The sequence below is a fragment of the Battus philenor genome, unplaced genomic scaffold (assembly GCF_028537555.1).
Source record: "Battus philenor isolate CCGP_79_NKW_IND1 unplaced genomic scaffold, ilBatPhil1.0.hap1 SCAF_11, whole genome shotgun sequence".
Taxonomy (NCBI): domain Eukaryota; kingdom Metazoa; phylum Arthropoda; class Insecta; order Lepidoptera; family Papilionidae; genus Battus; species Battus philenor.
Window position 1 is genome coordinate 7,938,314 of NW_027181673.1, and position 16,039 is coordinate 7,954,352.

Below are 16,039 nucleotides of genomic sequence, written 5' to 3' on the forward strand. Positions count from 1 at the left end.
GCGATCAGATCCGAATCATGTTTGACAAAATAGTAGCCAAAACAATACAGGAGAGACTTTTCGGAGATACGACACAGGGAGAGAGATTTTAAAACAGCCGATAAAATTAAACAAAATTGTAATGTTTGTTGGGCATAACTCTGTCGGTACAAAATCTAGATGTGTGAGTCTAGATGAATTAGATACCTAACATTCTCTATTTTTTAAGATAGATATCTAGGTTTAAAGTAAAAGTTTGGAAATGCTTTTAGTCATTACCTATAACCATATTTATATATATGGCGGAGGATGAAGATGCATTTGCCAGACCCTAGATGTCTGTTTACGAGACGTATAGATTTCGTTATTACACTGGCCAAGTGACGCCCTTACGGAAATTTCTTACAGTTGTAAATGTTATCATGTTCATGTTCTATATTTTGCACTACTCATACAAGCATATCACGTCAAGATTTTGTAATTAGAAGATCATTAATTTTTAATATTAATTATTACGCATATCAATGAATAATTTATTGCGTACTTTAAAATTAATTGTTATTTTCGATATTTTTTGAACATAAATGAATAAATCTTTGTTATAAATATAAATAAAATGTTTAATGTATATCTTCAATCGAACCTTTTTATGATTAATTATTTGGATGTAATAGGAATGTCAAAGTATTTTGAAATATATTTCTATATATCTAGTACGAGTTATGTTCAGTCTATAATCATTTCTTTGCGACATCCAATCAGGAATAAGAAGAACCTTCCAAAACGTCCAAACATCCTTATAGTGAAGATAGTTTGAAATAGAGTAATAAGCCTTTTGGTAGACTGTGCTCAAAAATTTCTTGAATTTACTTATTTTATCAGGTTAGGAATTTCATAGACTACGGTTGCTTTAAACGAGGATACTGCAACATTTGGCTGCTTATCGGTAAAAATTGATGAATTATAAAGCACTAATGACTAACGCCATTGCGACAGATAAAACAAATTTAATTAGTCAAAATCGGCATTACTTATTTATAAATATACGATATTACATACATATATTATTTTAATGTTATTCTAGCAGTATAACTACTGTTTATTATTGACCACCGCCTCCCGTTGTATCGATAGCAGATGATGATTGTCCCCAAATATAATTGCACTGATTTTTAATAAGAAATAAGAGAACAAAAAATTCTGATTTTTTATACAGTGTTATGTGCTTTTACCGTATTTTATTTTAAGACATTACAAATGATGAATCAATAAAATCATATTAAATTATGTGAGTAATTGATACGCATATTCGTGGTTGACTGATATCTAAAATTAGTTTACGTAACGGGGTAATCTCGCTTTGTGCAACCTTGTGTTCCACTGTTCTCTGAAGTGGCTCACTCGGTCGTGAGTACACGACGAGGTGCGTTTAATCTCCAGACGCCATATTGCCCCCGCTTCCGGGAAAGTCGGAGCACTCTAGATACTCTCACTTCTCGGTAATTGTTGTTTCCTGTTCATCTATATAAATTTGTTCATGTCTTCCACAGTAATTTGTTTTATTAAAAATAATATAAAATAAGTAATGAGAGGATAAATATATGATAATATTCATCACAGACTACATTTTCGTAGTTTTTAAGTAAGCGGGAAACTTGTTTAAATATTACGTGTCAACCTGTTTAGATTTGTGAACATTCGAAAGATAAATGACATGACAAAAACATTGAAACCAAACCAAAACAAACTATATTTAGTCCTTAAGGTTAAGGTTATTCCAATTTTTAGGCACTTATACCATTGCGTAATGTAACAGACTTGTTTAAATAATTTTAGTAAGGAACATATCTATATATATACATTAAAGTATGTTATGCCTTTCTAGAAATCAATGGTTTCGTAAATATTAAATAAAATTAAGATATTTACATAATTAAATTTGTTAATGTTTACTATTTGTTCCTGCAGCCTTGTAACGCTACAAGTTATTGGCCTATCTCATTCCAGTAGAAAAAAAGTATTATGTTCATAAAAATGCATATTATCGAACTATGTCTCTTATAGGTTTGCCTTGCCCAGAATATTTTTTAGCATAGTAAAAATGACTAAGAATGGATTTGTTTAAAATTACATCCACAAAAGGCAGTGCGGGCCACGTTAAGTGCGCTGGGGACTGTATGTTGAAGATACGTGCTGTGTTTAATAAACGAACGTTGGTCTGAGTTTTCAGTTGTTTTCCAGGCAAGGACGGCTCGAAGGTGACGACCGTGGTGGCGACGCCGGGGCAGGGCCCTGACCGGCCTCAGGAGGTCAGTTATTCTGATATGAAGCTGATTGGCAATGGCAGCTTCGGCGTCGTCTACCAAGCCAAGTTATGCGACACCGGCGAGCTTATTGCAATAAAAAAGGTGCTCCAGGATAAGAGGTTTAAAGTAAGTTTTATTACTGTATACATTACGGTGTTGACAGATTCACACATAATAAAATATAAATATTGACGGATAAACTACGCCATTTTTTAAGTACATATTATTATCAATTCAAAGTAAAAAAACGAAAGTACACAAAGGTAAAGAAGACAAAGTAAATAGAGTGTGTGTGTTGAATGTGTGTGGAGTGTGTGTGTGTGTGTGTTATTTGTGATCGATCTATGATTCCATTTATTTACAGTATAAAGTATATAGAATACATCACATATTACGTGTATATAGTAATAACTAATAATGATGGTGTATAAAAAATTTGATTTTTTTTATTTATTTATTTTTTCCTAAAAGATACATTTCTGTTATTTGTCTTATCCATTAATATTACATAAATTGTCTTCACTTACCTGTTCGTTTTCAAAGTCCTTTAACAAATTTATTGAATATTTTTTTTGTTATGATAATTAGGTCTAAAATAATTAACGATAATTAATAAATAAGAATAACTAATGGTTTATTTTGAAATATGCAAATCCACAATTCCTCATTTTTTGTTTGTTCATAATTATCTTTGAAATTTTTTTTGTTTCTTCAATCATGTTTTTTACTGTCATTTCAGAACCGAGAACTTCAAATTATGCGACGACTGGAGCATTGTAATATTGTTAAACTTAAATACTTCTTTTACTCTAGTGGAGAAAAGGTAAATTGATATGATTATTTTGTCTTTGGTATACATTGAATGGCCAATTTTCAGTTAATAGCTTGTTGATGATAGCTGTGCAAAAGAAGACTACTAAATATTGAAACTCATAGTCTGCAAATCACAGTAGTGTAAAATATAAATTATAAATTTATAATAATCTAGTTAGACTGTATCTTAAAACGTTTAGTCACTGAAACTGGCCATTATTATTGACACTTTTATTAGATTTATAAGCGGTTATGTTGCTTTTAAATTTGTTGTTTCATTTGGGATAAGGTGACAGTGGCCGCGGCGGTTAGCCCGCTTCTAAATGCATTGCAGTCTCTTGATGTCGCAGTACGTTAAAGAAATCTGATGTTACGCTAGTGTGCTACCGCACATATAGACTAGGCCACTGTGATGTTCTAGAGAAGGGTTACCGATTCATATATTTATTGCTTTTCATATACAAAACACAGCAGATTTTTATATAAACTCTCGGTGACCTAGCATTGTGCAGTGGTGTGTTGATTTTATTGGTTGATCATTACCGGCCAGGGGCTTTCACTTGAATTAATTGAATCCACTATCACTGGAACATTTTAGTTCAAACTCTAAACCCATGTGGACCGTTTGCTCGCTTCCTTGTTTTCGTGAGAGACTGCTATGGTCATTCATGTCACACATGCACACTTTACTGTATTTTAAGCGTCAAATGTTTTACCTTAAAACAAAATATTCATTTATTTTTCGAAATAACATTTGTGAAATATTCCATGGTATTTTAAGTTGTCGTCAATTAAACTATTGACCCCTTTGAGTTCACTGCTTTGTTTATTGCGAAAACATATATGTGTTCAAAATCATCCATCTGTAGTCTTATACATGGTGTTTGGTTATCGGTGAAAAAGCTTTAAGGGAGTGGTGAAAATATATCTCATTTGCTGTCAATTAATGTCGTAAGGTTGTATTAAGGTTTCTTATGTAAATAACGTAATAGTAATATAGAAAGAAATTACGTTTTTAAAATTGTAATTACTATGTATTAAAATTAATTATGTTTTATCTTGTGTATAGGTTTAAATGAGCTTTATATAAATCCTTTTAAAACTTTTTACATCTAAAACTAATAGTCCTGTATATTATCAGTACATTATATACCGTCACAATATTAATTTATTTTATCGGTCAGCACGTTTTTTCTAATGTAATCTCTGGCCAAATATCTCTCGTCATGTTCAAGATGAGATAGAAATCGTCACCGATTGTTGAAGCCAAGATCCTTTGGATATTAGCCAAATCAGTTTGTTAAATATTACCTATTTCGCAAGTTTACAACTGTGCTGCTTTATGTGATATGTGAATTTATATTCATACGTACGTTGTCGTTAAAATATCTTTTATTTACGCTGTTAACTGGATTACTTCGAATTAGTACAGCGTATATAAACCGTTTTTCTTACGTGACGCTTTAGCGGGCTTCGTTGTTGCGTAATTTCACGGATCGCCTTTGTTTGATCTTTGGAAGGCATTGAAAGTTTATTAAACATTTATCTCTATTCCTACATTACTGACTGTTGTTACTGAAAGTGACCTTAAATGTGTTAGAATAATATAACAAATGTATTTAATGTTATCAGGAAACATTCACATTTAAGCGTTGTTTTATACTAACCCACCATATTTTCGACAGTTTCTTAACTCCTTTTTAAGTAATTTATCTCAGCGAATTAGTTATAACTTTGGCTAAGATACTAAGTTACGTATTTTGCAAACCAACACCTGATATTAAATATTTTAATAATAAATCAATATTTAAATACTGACATCGAATGGCTACAGATGGACGATGATGACGAGATAGCAATATTGTCCTTCTACGATTTATCAGTTCATTCTTTGTGTGATTGTAAATTAGTTTTTAATAGTGGTATTTGACAATGTTTTTAAAATTACAGAAGGACGAAGTGTACCTGAATCTGGTGCTGGAGTATATACCCGAGACCGTGTATAAAGTTGCGCGTCACTACTCCAAAGATGAACAAACTATACCCATAAGTTTTATAAAGGTAGGCTAACGGAATACACTGAAAACAACAACACTTATATGCTTCTCTCACTCACATATACACAATATGTCTGTGTTATATTATTGTGATACATCGTTCTTTAAAATTGTCCAAAATTCTATTAGTATATAGTATTTATAATATTTTGTGTCATATACTTGCACTAAATAATTTGTAGTAAATAAATTGTTTTAAATCTGTGTATTTATGTTGATGTCGATGTTGGTGCTTGCATATAAGAAATAAGTGTAATTATATTTTAAAATAATCTCTTCTGTCCAACAGCTGTACATGTACCAGTTGTTCCGGAGTCTCGCGTACATTCATTCGCTTGGCATCTGCCATCGGGACATCAAACCTCAGAACCTTCTACTGGACCCCAAGACAGGGGTGTTGAAATTGTGTGATTTTGGCTCGGCAAAGCACCTCGTTCGCGGCGAACCAAACGTCTCCTACATCTGTTCCCGATACTATCGTGCCCCGGAACTGATTTTCGGTGCAACAGATTATACGACTAAGATAGGTAAGTGCACGCTTTTGATTATATGCAAAACTTGCCCTATTATTTAATGCTATGAAACATTATTGGCCTATCATTGACTATCATAATAATTTCAACCGTTAGACCTTTATTGCTGAACACTGGCTTTCCCAAAATATTTCCAATGGGATCAGTATGAATTGGGCTTACATTAAACATTTTCCGATGACCATAACAATGACAAATAACTGAAGTAAATAAATGGAACGTATTCCACATCGATTATTTTATTTACTGATTTATTTTCTTAACAATTAATATCGATTTCTTAAATAAAAAGGTTTACTTTAGTGACTTATAATAACATGATCAAACAAAGATTATCTTAACATGCCACTTTTAGTAGTGATTTATGTCAAGTATTTGTCGGCTAGGAACTGGTATTTTAATTTTTTCTGTGTAAAAATGTTTAAAGAATGTTTCTTTAAAAATATGAAGATTAGTGGAGGAGTAAGTCTCGAGTTTTGCGGTTAGCAACACATACAATTCATTTTTAAGTTTATCAAAGCAATTTGACAAAAAATGCATTATCATAATTAACAATTATGGGAAACTATTGTAGCAAATGACAATGATCATTAAATTTTTTTGATATTTGTAAGAGCAAATAAAAATAATTATAAATTAAATAAAATATTTAACACCGAGAGAAGTAATATTTAATAAGATTAATCAAATCCAATTGTAAATTCATATGCATATGTGTTCTTATCGATTATGTCTGTAAAATGTAAGTGTAAACTGAAGGTAATAATAAAAATTTTAGGTCTTGTTATGAAATACTATAAATCTAAGTATCTTAATTTATGTGATTAATGTATAAAACTACTTAACAGATGTTTGGAGCGCTGGCTGCGTCGTGGCCGAGCTGCTTTTGGGCCAACCGATTTTTCCGGGTGATTCTGGAGTTGACCAGCTGGTTGAAATCATCAAGGTACCAATATATCTGAACATTTAATGATTAATATTTTGTTACATGCAGAAGTTCATTATCATCATCATTACAGTCGCGTAACACAGGCTAGGGTTCTCCCCCCACATAGATTTACAATAAGACCGGTTTCTCCACTCCAGAACTTGAAGGCTCCTGGCTATCATTTTTCTATGCTTCGTGGCCTGCCCACTGTCACCGTCAATCGTCTACGGATAGATCTCCTGATTTCTGATTCGACCTCAAAAAATCCGAGCACAGCCCTTTCTATGGCACGTTGAGCGACTTTGATCGCATTGTGTATATTCAAGTTACAATAATATAGTAATAAAGGTCTTTCTGGGATCCTTTTTTTTGGCGAATGAAACTCAAACAATCTTCTGTTCATCTTATGTAGTTAAGATAGCTATTGTGAAAACAAGGTTTGGAAAGTGTTAGCGAGTTAAATAGTGACTTTTTTCCTCTGGCTATGGTCGTCAAAAAAGTGGACCAAGTTGCGATATTATGTTATAAACATAAATGATAGAATGAGCCTCAATAGTATTTTAAGTGCTATGTCAGAGTTGCTAACGTTACTAACCAAAATCCTAATAGAAGACTTTTGGAGAAACATATTTCTATTTGACTAACAATGTAACACAATGTCTTGAGAGACTTGAATTCTCTGGGGATTCAAGTGGAAACACTCTGACCGCATGTAGCTCATTGTTTATACTTACCAATAATTGTCTACACCAGTGTTCCCAAAGTAAGGACCACGCCCAACAGGGGGCAATTTGATTGTTAAGGGCTAATTCGTGACTATTCACGAGAGAGTCTATACTCTAGACGAGTTAAACCCTTTCGTTTCAATATAAAAGATATACACATATATGTTACATAGAGGAGCGTAAGATTTTAAAAAGGCTAAGGTAGGGCATGGCATAAAAGGTTGAAAAATTTTGGTCTACACTCAACAAATAATTTTGTGCAGTATGATGGTATATATTTACTTTGCAATGTTAAACTTTTTCAAAAAAGATTTTTGTTTCCACTTATAAGTATAAATATCGCTTTTTGAGAGGCATTAAGAGTTATTAAAAATGTCTAATTCATCTATCTAATAGATTCAAGCATTATTTTGGGGAAGTCCATCCTAAGTAAGAAAAGGACTAATATATAGTTACTTCCGCTATGGAGCAGTAGTCGTGCATTGAAGTGCACCGCCCGCCAGCCCGCTGATAAATGCGCATGCGGCAAACAATGCGAATTACACAACTACCACCCTTAATTTACTCAACACGTGTTTCACCCCTCCACGGGGCATCCTCAGGAGTAATGTTAGACAGTAAGGTGTACTTGACTATCATCGGTAAACCCGCCACTAAGTGACGGGCGGCTTTGTCAAATTGTCTGTGTTGTTAAATGAATGTTTGTGTAATGTCATAATTTAAATTATAGATATTAGAGCGAACTTATAATCAAATTACTTTTTAAACAATTATTCCATATTGTTGCAGGTCCTCGGTACGCCGACACGCGAGCAAATCCGCGAGATGAATCCCAATTACACAGAATTCAAATTTCCACAGATCAAAAGTCATCCCTGGGCTAAGGTCAGTTATAACAATATCAATTTAAAACTATCAATATCGTACATTATTGACACAAAGTATTTATATGTATTTATCTATTTATATTAATCTAAGAGGTTACATAACTTTAAAATTAATCAACATTTGAGAGGATCTTTGGTTTTACTGATATTTTTTTCTAAGATTTATGTGTTTTGGTGTAGACAATACAAGCAACTTTATATGCTTTCTATAAAACATATATGGCATACACTGTAATTGTACTGTGCTAGTGTTTGGGATGATAACGCTAAATATATTACAGTATATGTTGGAGCGAATGACGATGCCCAAGTCGGCCACTGACCATCAGCGCATTCGAGTAAGGCACAGCTATACAACTAACCTAAATGCCTTCATTATCCACTATGTACAAAAAACAAAGATTTTGAATCCTAAAAATCATCGACAATAAATAACTTCGAAAACATTTAATTTTAGAAATAACAAAGTTGCTAATGTTGTTTAAAATGCAAACTGATTTAGTGCTTCTGTTGCAAATTGAAAAAAAAATGTTTATTTACGTTTTGTGACGCCACACCATGTTACGCCTTTTAATTTTTTAACTTTTAAAATTTGCCAAGAGGTTCACCTATGGGGAAAGAAAAGAACTTAATTAATATACACAATTAGTACATTTCCATCTTTAATGTTGCAGATTAAAAAAAAACTTTTCTTGAAATTTTTAATGTCTAGTTGCATCGATTAAAAAATATCAACATTTTCACTATAAAATATATTTGAAGGAAATAACATAATTCATATGGAAAACTACTTTAAAAAGAATCTAGCGTGAATGGTTGCGTACAAAATGTCGATAAAGATGAATTATGCCTAATGTTGATGGCATAGTTTTAGCATGACAACTAGAAGATAAAATTATTTTCTTTGTTTGCCATATTGACTGTTTGTTGGTGTTCAGTGTGTTCCGACTTGAGTGAACTTTCTACTTAAAAGCTATTCAATGTTTTCTCTACTCATTCGTCATATGTTAATACACTACGCTACTATCTGGAAACATAAAGCCAAAAAACTTTCTTGCGCCATTAATTTAAAACTAGGCTAAAAGCGAGCACTTCATGTTATCTAATTACTAAAATGTTATTGTAAATGTAAACGATTCATGTTTATTTTACATACTTTTGTTAGATTTGTTCTACTTACAAGGTTTTGTTACTTGTCTTAGTGATGTCCTGTATTGTTATTGACTTTTCAACTTATTTATTCAACATATAAATTGGATTAAAATTGGTTATAAAACCAAAGTGTGTCTTTTTTTAAAACTTTTAATAGACAAAATTGAACAGTCAGAAATCTGAAAGTATTTTGCTTTAAGATTCAAAGATTTTATAAAATTAATTGTACATATTTTTTATATAATTATGATCACTAATTGTATATTAGAGCACAAAAATAATTATATTTGTGTCTAAAATAATTATCCAGTGTCAGAACCATGAGATAAATTAAATACATAGTGGCATATGTTTTTATTAAAAGAAGTAGTATATTCATATGCTAGTGTCCATATAATATTTAAAAAAAATGATACGCCTAAAAAGTATCTACTTTTTATATATGATTTAAGATACCATTTTTTTATATGGAAACTTTGTTAGTAATCTAAAGTGCTGTCGAAACCACTATACTGCGCCTTAGGAAAGCGAGCAAATCAAGGAGAGTACTTCCCGTACGGGCTTCTCCGTTCCGTCGTCCTGGAATCTCTTTAGTGTCTCCTCGCGAATACCTATCCACCACTTACCAGCGGTTTCTGTAGCACCATAAATTTTATTTTTAGACATACCTGATGGTTGTAATTATTACAAATATCAACAAATTATAGCCATGTTTTAAGGTAAAATGAAACAACTTTACCTAATGTTCCTGTTAAGACAATAGTGACTCATCATGGTAATTCAGCTCAACCACGCCCGTTGACCAATTAGATAATCGTAAAAAAAACACCCTTTTTTAATTTCTGTCTGAAGGGCTTCAAATGGTTAATGAGAGCACCGCTTTCTAGTTTACTTAAGTAATTAGTATTTTCTTAATTATTTTCATACTGGTGGTAGTCATCGTTTTGCAATATACATTTTTCGGCAATATACTTAAACGTGTACGATGGTTTAAAATGTTATAACAGGTTTTACTTATCCACTCAAACCTTTTTTTGTGCGGTGTATGTATATGTAGGTACCATATCGGAGAAAAAGCATAAAAAACAAAAAAAGCATAAAAAACGGTATACCGTTTTGCAGTAGTGTCGGTGATTAGATTTGCAAAAACTGTTGTTATGAAGATTCTTGTGTATGTCTTGTTTTCACATATATAAGATCCTACTTACAATTTTTTTTTTATTGATAACTTCAACAATTTTGATTCTCATTAATTGAAATTTTGAAATACCGCACAAAAACAAGTGTAAATATTCTGTCACAATAACAGAGCAAAGTTGATAAAACATATTATGTTTTGTTTTATCTGCATTAAAGAAAGCACCCTCAGCGCATACACAGGTTTTATATTTGAAATGTTGCCACAATGGCCGGTATTTTGCTGCCAGCGACTTCCCGCGAACTTAACCATGTCGTCGGTGAGTTTAATGCAAGCTTTTACCACGCCGCGTCTATGGGTGTAACATTTAATTTATATAAAATATTTATACTGGTTGATCGTAGGTATTCCGTGCATGCACACCGCCGGACGCGATCTCGCTGGTGTCGCGACTGCTGGAATACACGCCGGGCGCGCGACTTTCGCCGCTGCAGGCGTGCGCGCATAGCTTCTTCGACGAGCTGCGTGAACCGGGCGCCCGGCTGCCCAATGGTCGCGCCTTGCCGCCGCTATTCAACTTCACGGAGTACGAGCTGGCGATACAACCGTCGCTGAACGAGTTCCTCAAGCCTCGGACGCAGCCCGCCGGCGAAGCGCCTTGTTCTTCATCTGCGCAAGACCATGTACATGATACGCAAGGTAAATTGGGATCTTCATCATCATCATTTCGCAATGTCTGAAGACGAAGGTATTTCAAAAGCGTGTGTTGCCGATTATGACTTGATGATAAGTAGACTCAACTCGTCACCCAGAGCGGAATGAGAATCAAATTAGAAACGAAAAGAACGACATAAGAACCAAAGTCAGTGCTTGTCTGAAGTGACTGAGCAGGGCATATCGGTTGTGGCCCGAAAGGTTCTCGAGTGGGGGAGGTAGCCCCTCTTGTTTATAGTTAGCAGTTATAATGACGATCTTTGGTCTTTGCCTTGTAGTGGGCGTCTATCGGATGACATGATGATAATAATTGATGAGCGATACTCAGTATGTGAATGAGGGCCAAAGAGAGAAATTACTTTCCTGTACCGTTTATCATCACTGGTGACGCAAATTGGTTGTAGAACTTCATTTTTAGCTAAGGATATTAAACGGAAAGATACTGTATAGTTTCCAGAAACTTACAAAGCCGAGTTTACGTTTAATGATTTACGACACTGTGTAATTCTCAAGCTGATTATTCCTGTTTACTCTTCAACAACTTGTAATATTAATAGACAAGATTTTACTATTCCTGTTTTAGTAATAACTCGATGGTTATAGAATCACTTATCAGAATATTTAGCTACAAAATATTGAGAAGGTTTTTCAGACAAAGTAAAAACAAATCATATTTCGTGAATTGTCATTGCGCCTATTTTAAAAAAGCGTACGGTTCTGTGCAATTACTGCATGTCTTTAAATTTATTTCATAAATAGACATCAAACATTGATGAATTTCATTTATAAAGTGCAACTTCTTAAAGCTCTGACAGAGCCGGCCTTTCTTAGCAGATCAGCATTCTGGGCCGGTGGTAGCTTACTGCATATGTTGAAATAAATGACGATTCAGAAATGTGTACTACTTAAATAAAGATATTTTGAATTCGAATTTGCTACTAGCAGTGATATTTATGTACCTGTCACAATTTTTTTAATTTACCAAGGTTCTATAAAAAAATCTGCATAAAGTATGCGTCAAAACAAACTAAGATTTATTTTATAGTTTTTATATGACAGTAGACAGTTTATGACAGAAGTAGGTAGAGCTTGCAATGCCAATACATAAATATTGCATTTGTTTGAATGTTTGTTATTAATCTTAGCACATTGAACAGCGGAGAATGCCGCAGCGTGCGGGCCGAGCGGTGGCTCTCCGGGCTCGTCGTAGATGGCGACGGCACCAGCGCCACGTCTGCTCCCGTTGCCCACGCCCACGCCAGCGCCCGCTCCTCCCGACCTCATCGCCCACGCCTACGCCCGTGCCCCCGACGTCAGAGGTCCCGACAACGTTAGTCCTTCAGTCTACATGCATTTAGGGCGACCACTACTTTACCAATAGTTTGGTAGAACATCGCGATTGATAACGGATTGTATGCGAGTCGAACACTCCGTCAACGTGGGTCGCGTGTCGACTCCGTGAGAACACGTCCGATTCAGATTGGAGCTGAGATCGAAGGTCATTCGTAAGCTATTTAGTGATAGTATTTTTTTCGTGTTGGCCATCGGGTAAAATTATATGCATAATAGGTGTTTTCGGCGAGTAATCGTGTGATACCGTAGTGTAATTGTCGATAAAGCTTCAGCTGTCGTAGTCGGTAAGAAGGGTAAAATCCACAGTAGACTCGATACCGTCTCCATGTGATTTCTTTGTACTTTTTTAAGCTCAAATTGTTTTATGTAAATACCTTATTACTGCGTTTTTAATGTTTATTGGGTAAACGACAGATTATTATCTGGATAAATTGTTTTGTTTTATTATCACCTTGTATCGATTGTTTATTATATTTGATTTAAAGCGTTTTCATCGTAACCCATGATGTACTCGGCGATAAACATTTTTATCACATAGACGGAGAGGGATTGTCCTTACACTTGTTCACTCAAATTACCTGACAACTTACCGCGTGATACTTGGACCGTAAATTTCGCTTGGGCCGTGTAATCAGTAGGGAAATATTTCGGTAGTGCTTTAGAATATTTATTATTGAAACGTATCACTAACTGATGAAAAAGATTTACGAGTGTAGTTTGCTTTCGACAACGGAACATTGCTAACTAAACTTCGGTTCCACACAGAGAAGAGCACACTTGTAAATTTATGAGTAGCATGAACTGATCTCTCAAGATTATTTATAATATTTAATAATATCTCAGCATATTATGTATTTGTAAAAACACTTCAAAGGAAAACTTTTAGATTAATAAAATTTAGATTTCTTTATTTGAAAAATTTCTTATTAAAATCGTTTATTACGATTTATCTTTCTAAATGTCTTATTCAGGACGGGATGAATGTAATGTATTTAATAAATATCACTGTCTATAGTCCTATAGTTAACGGTATAGCTTTTCGATAATATTGTATTCTATATTCAATAAATGATATTTCTGCTATGTAAAATTTGTCATGGAAACACGTTATTAGTAGTCATTTATGTAAAACAATGTTAAAGTAATTAAATTCATTGTCATAGTTTTAAGCTTTCATTCATTTTTATTTCGCACTGCAAGTTGGATACAACTACAAATTAGGCAAAGTATTTTAAAGCCTTTAAGTATAGAATAATATAATTAAATATTTCATTGGTGGTTTCGATGTAGCATGCGTGGTATTATCAATGTATTGACTCGCGCACCGATTTTGATAAGTTTTACGTGAACAGCATCTTTCGGAACCGAGCAGCAGGCAATGCGGTTGTAATCACAATTACATGCACCGAGCAGTTCAACGGGATTTTGTCGATTGGTTTGCAATAATGGGCCGCATTTTCCCAAGACTCGCTAAAATATTACTCCTACGTCGGTGTAGCCGAAAGGTTGGCATTCGCGAAGTCCAGCGTACATTTGGCGCCGGCCAAGTAAATATACACTGTATTACTAAACGTATAACTACGTATAAATTTTTAGTATAATAAGAAATTGAAAGCGCTCGGCGCAGGATTTCAAATCACATATAGTGGAGCTTAGTTGTCGACCCTAAGGCTATTAATTTGCTGACACCTTTATAATTCGTGTAAATATATTATAATTATCTTTATGGTATGACTCTGTAACTTATCGGGTTAGCAGGCATGCGCGGTCACCTTACTGTCTGCTTCGGTCCCTCGGGACTGCTTCGGATTTAGTAAGGGCTAAGGTAGTTTAGATACGCATATTTTATTAAGTCTTATCTTATATGAATTTTGTAATCGACGTTGCTTCTAAAGACACTGTGTAAAAAGTTAAGACATACTAGTGACCTGAATGTTTGAAGCTATGTTATCAAAACGTCTTTATCCCACTGAATTCTCACTCTCACGATTTGCGTGCACGTTTACTTCATGAGGATATCCGCAAAGCATTCAAATTCATACATGCATACACTTCGAAATGGGGTTGACTTATATAAATTATTTAAAGTAAAAAGAGTTTTCTTATTTACTAGTACTGTAAAATTAAATTTAATGAGTGAAAAATGTATTTTGTTTTTAATTTCTTTACTGAATTTGAATAAATAGTAACACCCATATCGTTGTTAGTTATGAATGAAAATAACATAATTATAAAAGTAAATATTAAATGAATAGTAAACATGGTATTTTATTTCACACCCCACTTGGCCTTAGAAAAAGCCCCGGTTAATTTGATTTTTTATTGTTTTAACTGTTTAAATAGGTTTAATTAACATGTATGTATGGTAAATATGCTGGATATAACATTTATTAAAATCGAGAAGGTAACAAGATATAATTGCAGTGAATTTTATCTTGGGTTTTTGTTGCTTGTGGAAAAACTGAAATTTTTGCATATTGTGTTGATAAAGGTCGCCGCAGTATTACTAGTTATATGATCCTACGGGCTTATAAACAGCCATATAACTTTGTTAATACGAAAATTCAATATAAAACAGCCTTGCGGTTTACTTCGCACGATTCTTTCATTTAAGTTAGAACTATCCACAAGATGCACTCGTCTGGGCTTAGCTTACTGTCTTTTGCAAGAAGGTATGCCAGTTACTTTTTTTTCCAAGTATGTAATAGTGAGAGAAGGCAGTCCACAGTAGAAAAAGAAGATACTGCTATTGTCGCAAGCTTGAAAAAATTAAGTAATTGTTAATTAGATGCAGGTTTAAAAACGACCCATCACAAATGACTTTTCGTTTGAAAACAGCGTTAGAAACCTGAATTATCTGGCACTTTGATATAAGAAATTATCTTCAGAAATATTGATTCCAAAGAACCTTCAACTAGTTCATCAAATAACAAATATGACAATATATCCGTTTACTTGCCCAGATTCATGTGTTAAAGAAAAACACAGAAACTGCAAAATACAGCATAGATATAACCTAATTTCGAAATAGCACAACTTTAGAATAGCTACAAGTTATATGCCGACAAACAACGAGCAAGGTAATGCGTAACTTTGTATAACTATAAAATTCGTTTTGAAAACAAAAAATTATTCTATTACAACACAGGAGACCATGATAGCGCAAACATTACTTTTTATCTGATTTTTGCTATGTACGTCATGGAGATTTACTCATTACAAGAGGATGTTCTCCCAGTATAGTCGTCCTTTTAGTGTTCACGTGATTGGCGCAAGGCGAAATGGCTTTTTATAAAACCAGCAGTCGAACAAAATAATCGTAAATACGATCTAATAATGGAGGTTGGATAAGTGAACCCACTTCACTTATATTTGAAACTACGAAGTAAAGAGAAATCGTGGTTTTCAAAAAGACAGATCGTCTCTGATAGTAGTTTTAATCTTCTATAGATTT

General features: G+C 33.7%; 1 protein-coding gene across 5 annotated transcripts in view; it reads left to right on the plus strand.

Moving 5' to 3' along the window:
* The window catches only part of LOC137928467 (glycogen synthase kinase-3 beta-like), a 28,387-nt gene extending 13,291 nt beyond the window's left edge, over positions 1-15,096 (plus strand). Inside the window, exons 3-10 of one of the 5 annotated variants that reach the window (XM_068771417.1) lie at positions 2,221-2,411; positions 3,025-3,108; positions 5,049-5,159; positions 5,445-5,682; positions 6,537-6,634; positions 8,131-8,226; positions 10,923-11,217; positions 12,390-15,094. In XM_068771417.1, coding sequence (XP_068627518.1) covers positions 2,221-2,411; positions 3,025-3,108; positions 5,049-5,159; positions 5,445-5,682; positions 6,537-6,634; positions 8,131-8,226; positions 10,923-11,217; positions 12,390-12,442 — 1,166 coding nt within the window. In that variant the 3' untranslated portion in view covers positions 12,443-15,094. Of the gene's footprint in view, positions 1-2,220; positions 2,412-3,024; positions 3,109-5,048; positions 5,160-5,444; positions 5,683-6,536; positions 6,635-8,130; positions 8,227-10,922; positions 11,218-12,377 lie in introns of all 5 variants that reach the window. The other 4 variants (XM_068771419.1, XM_068771420.1, XM_068771421.1 and 1 more) reach the window with 4 other exon arrangements.
* Positions 15,097-16,039: the final 943 nt, after the last annotated feature.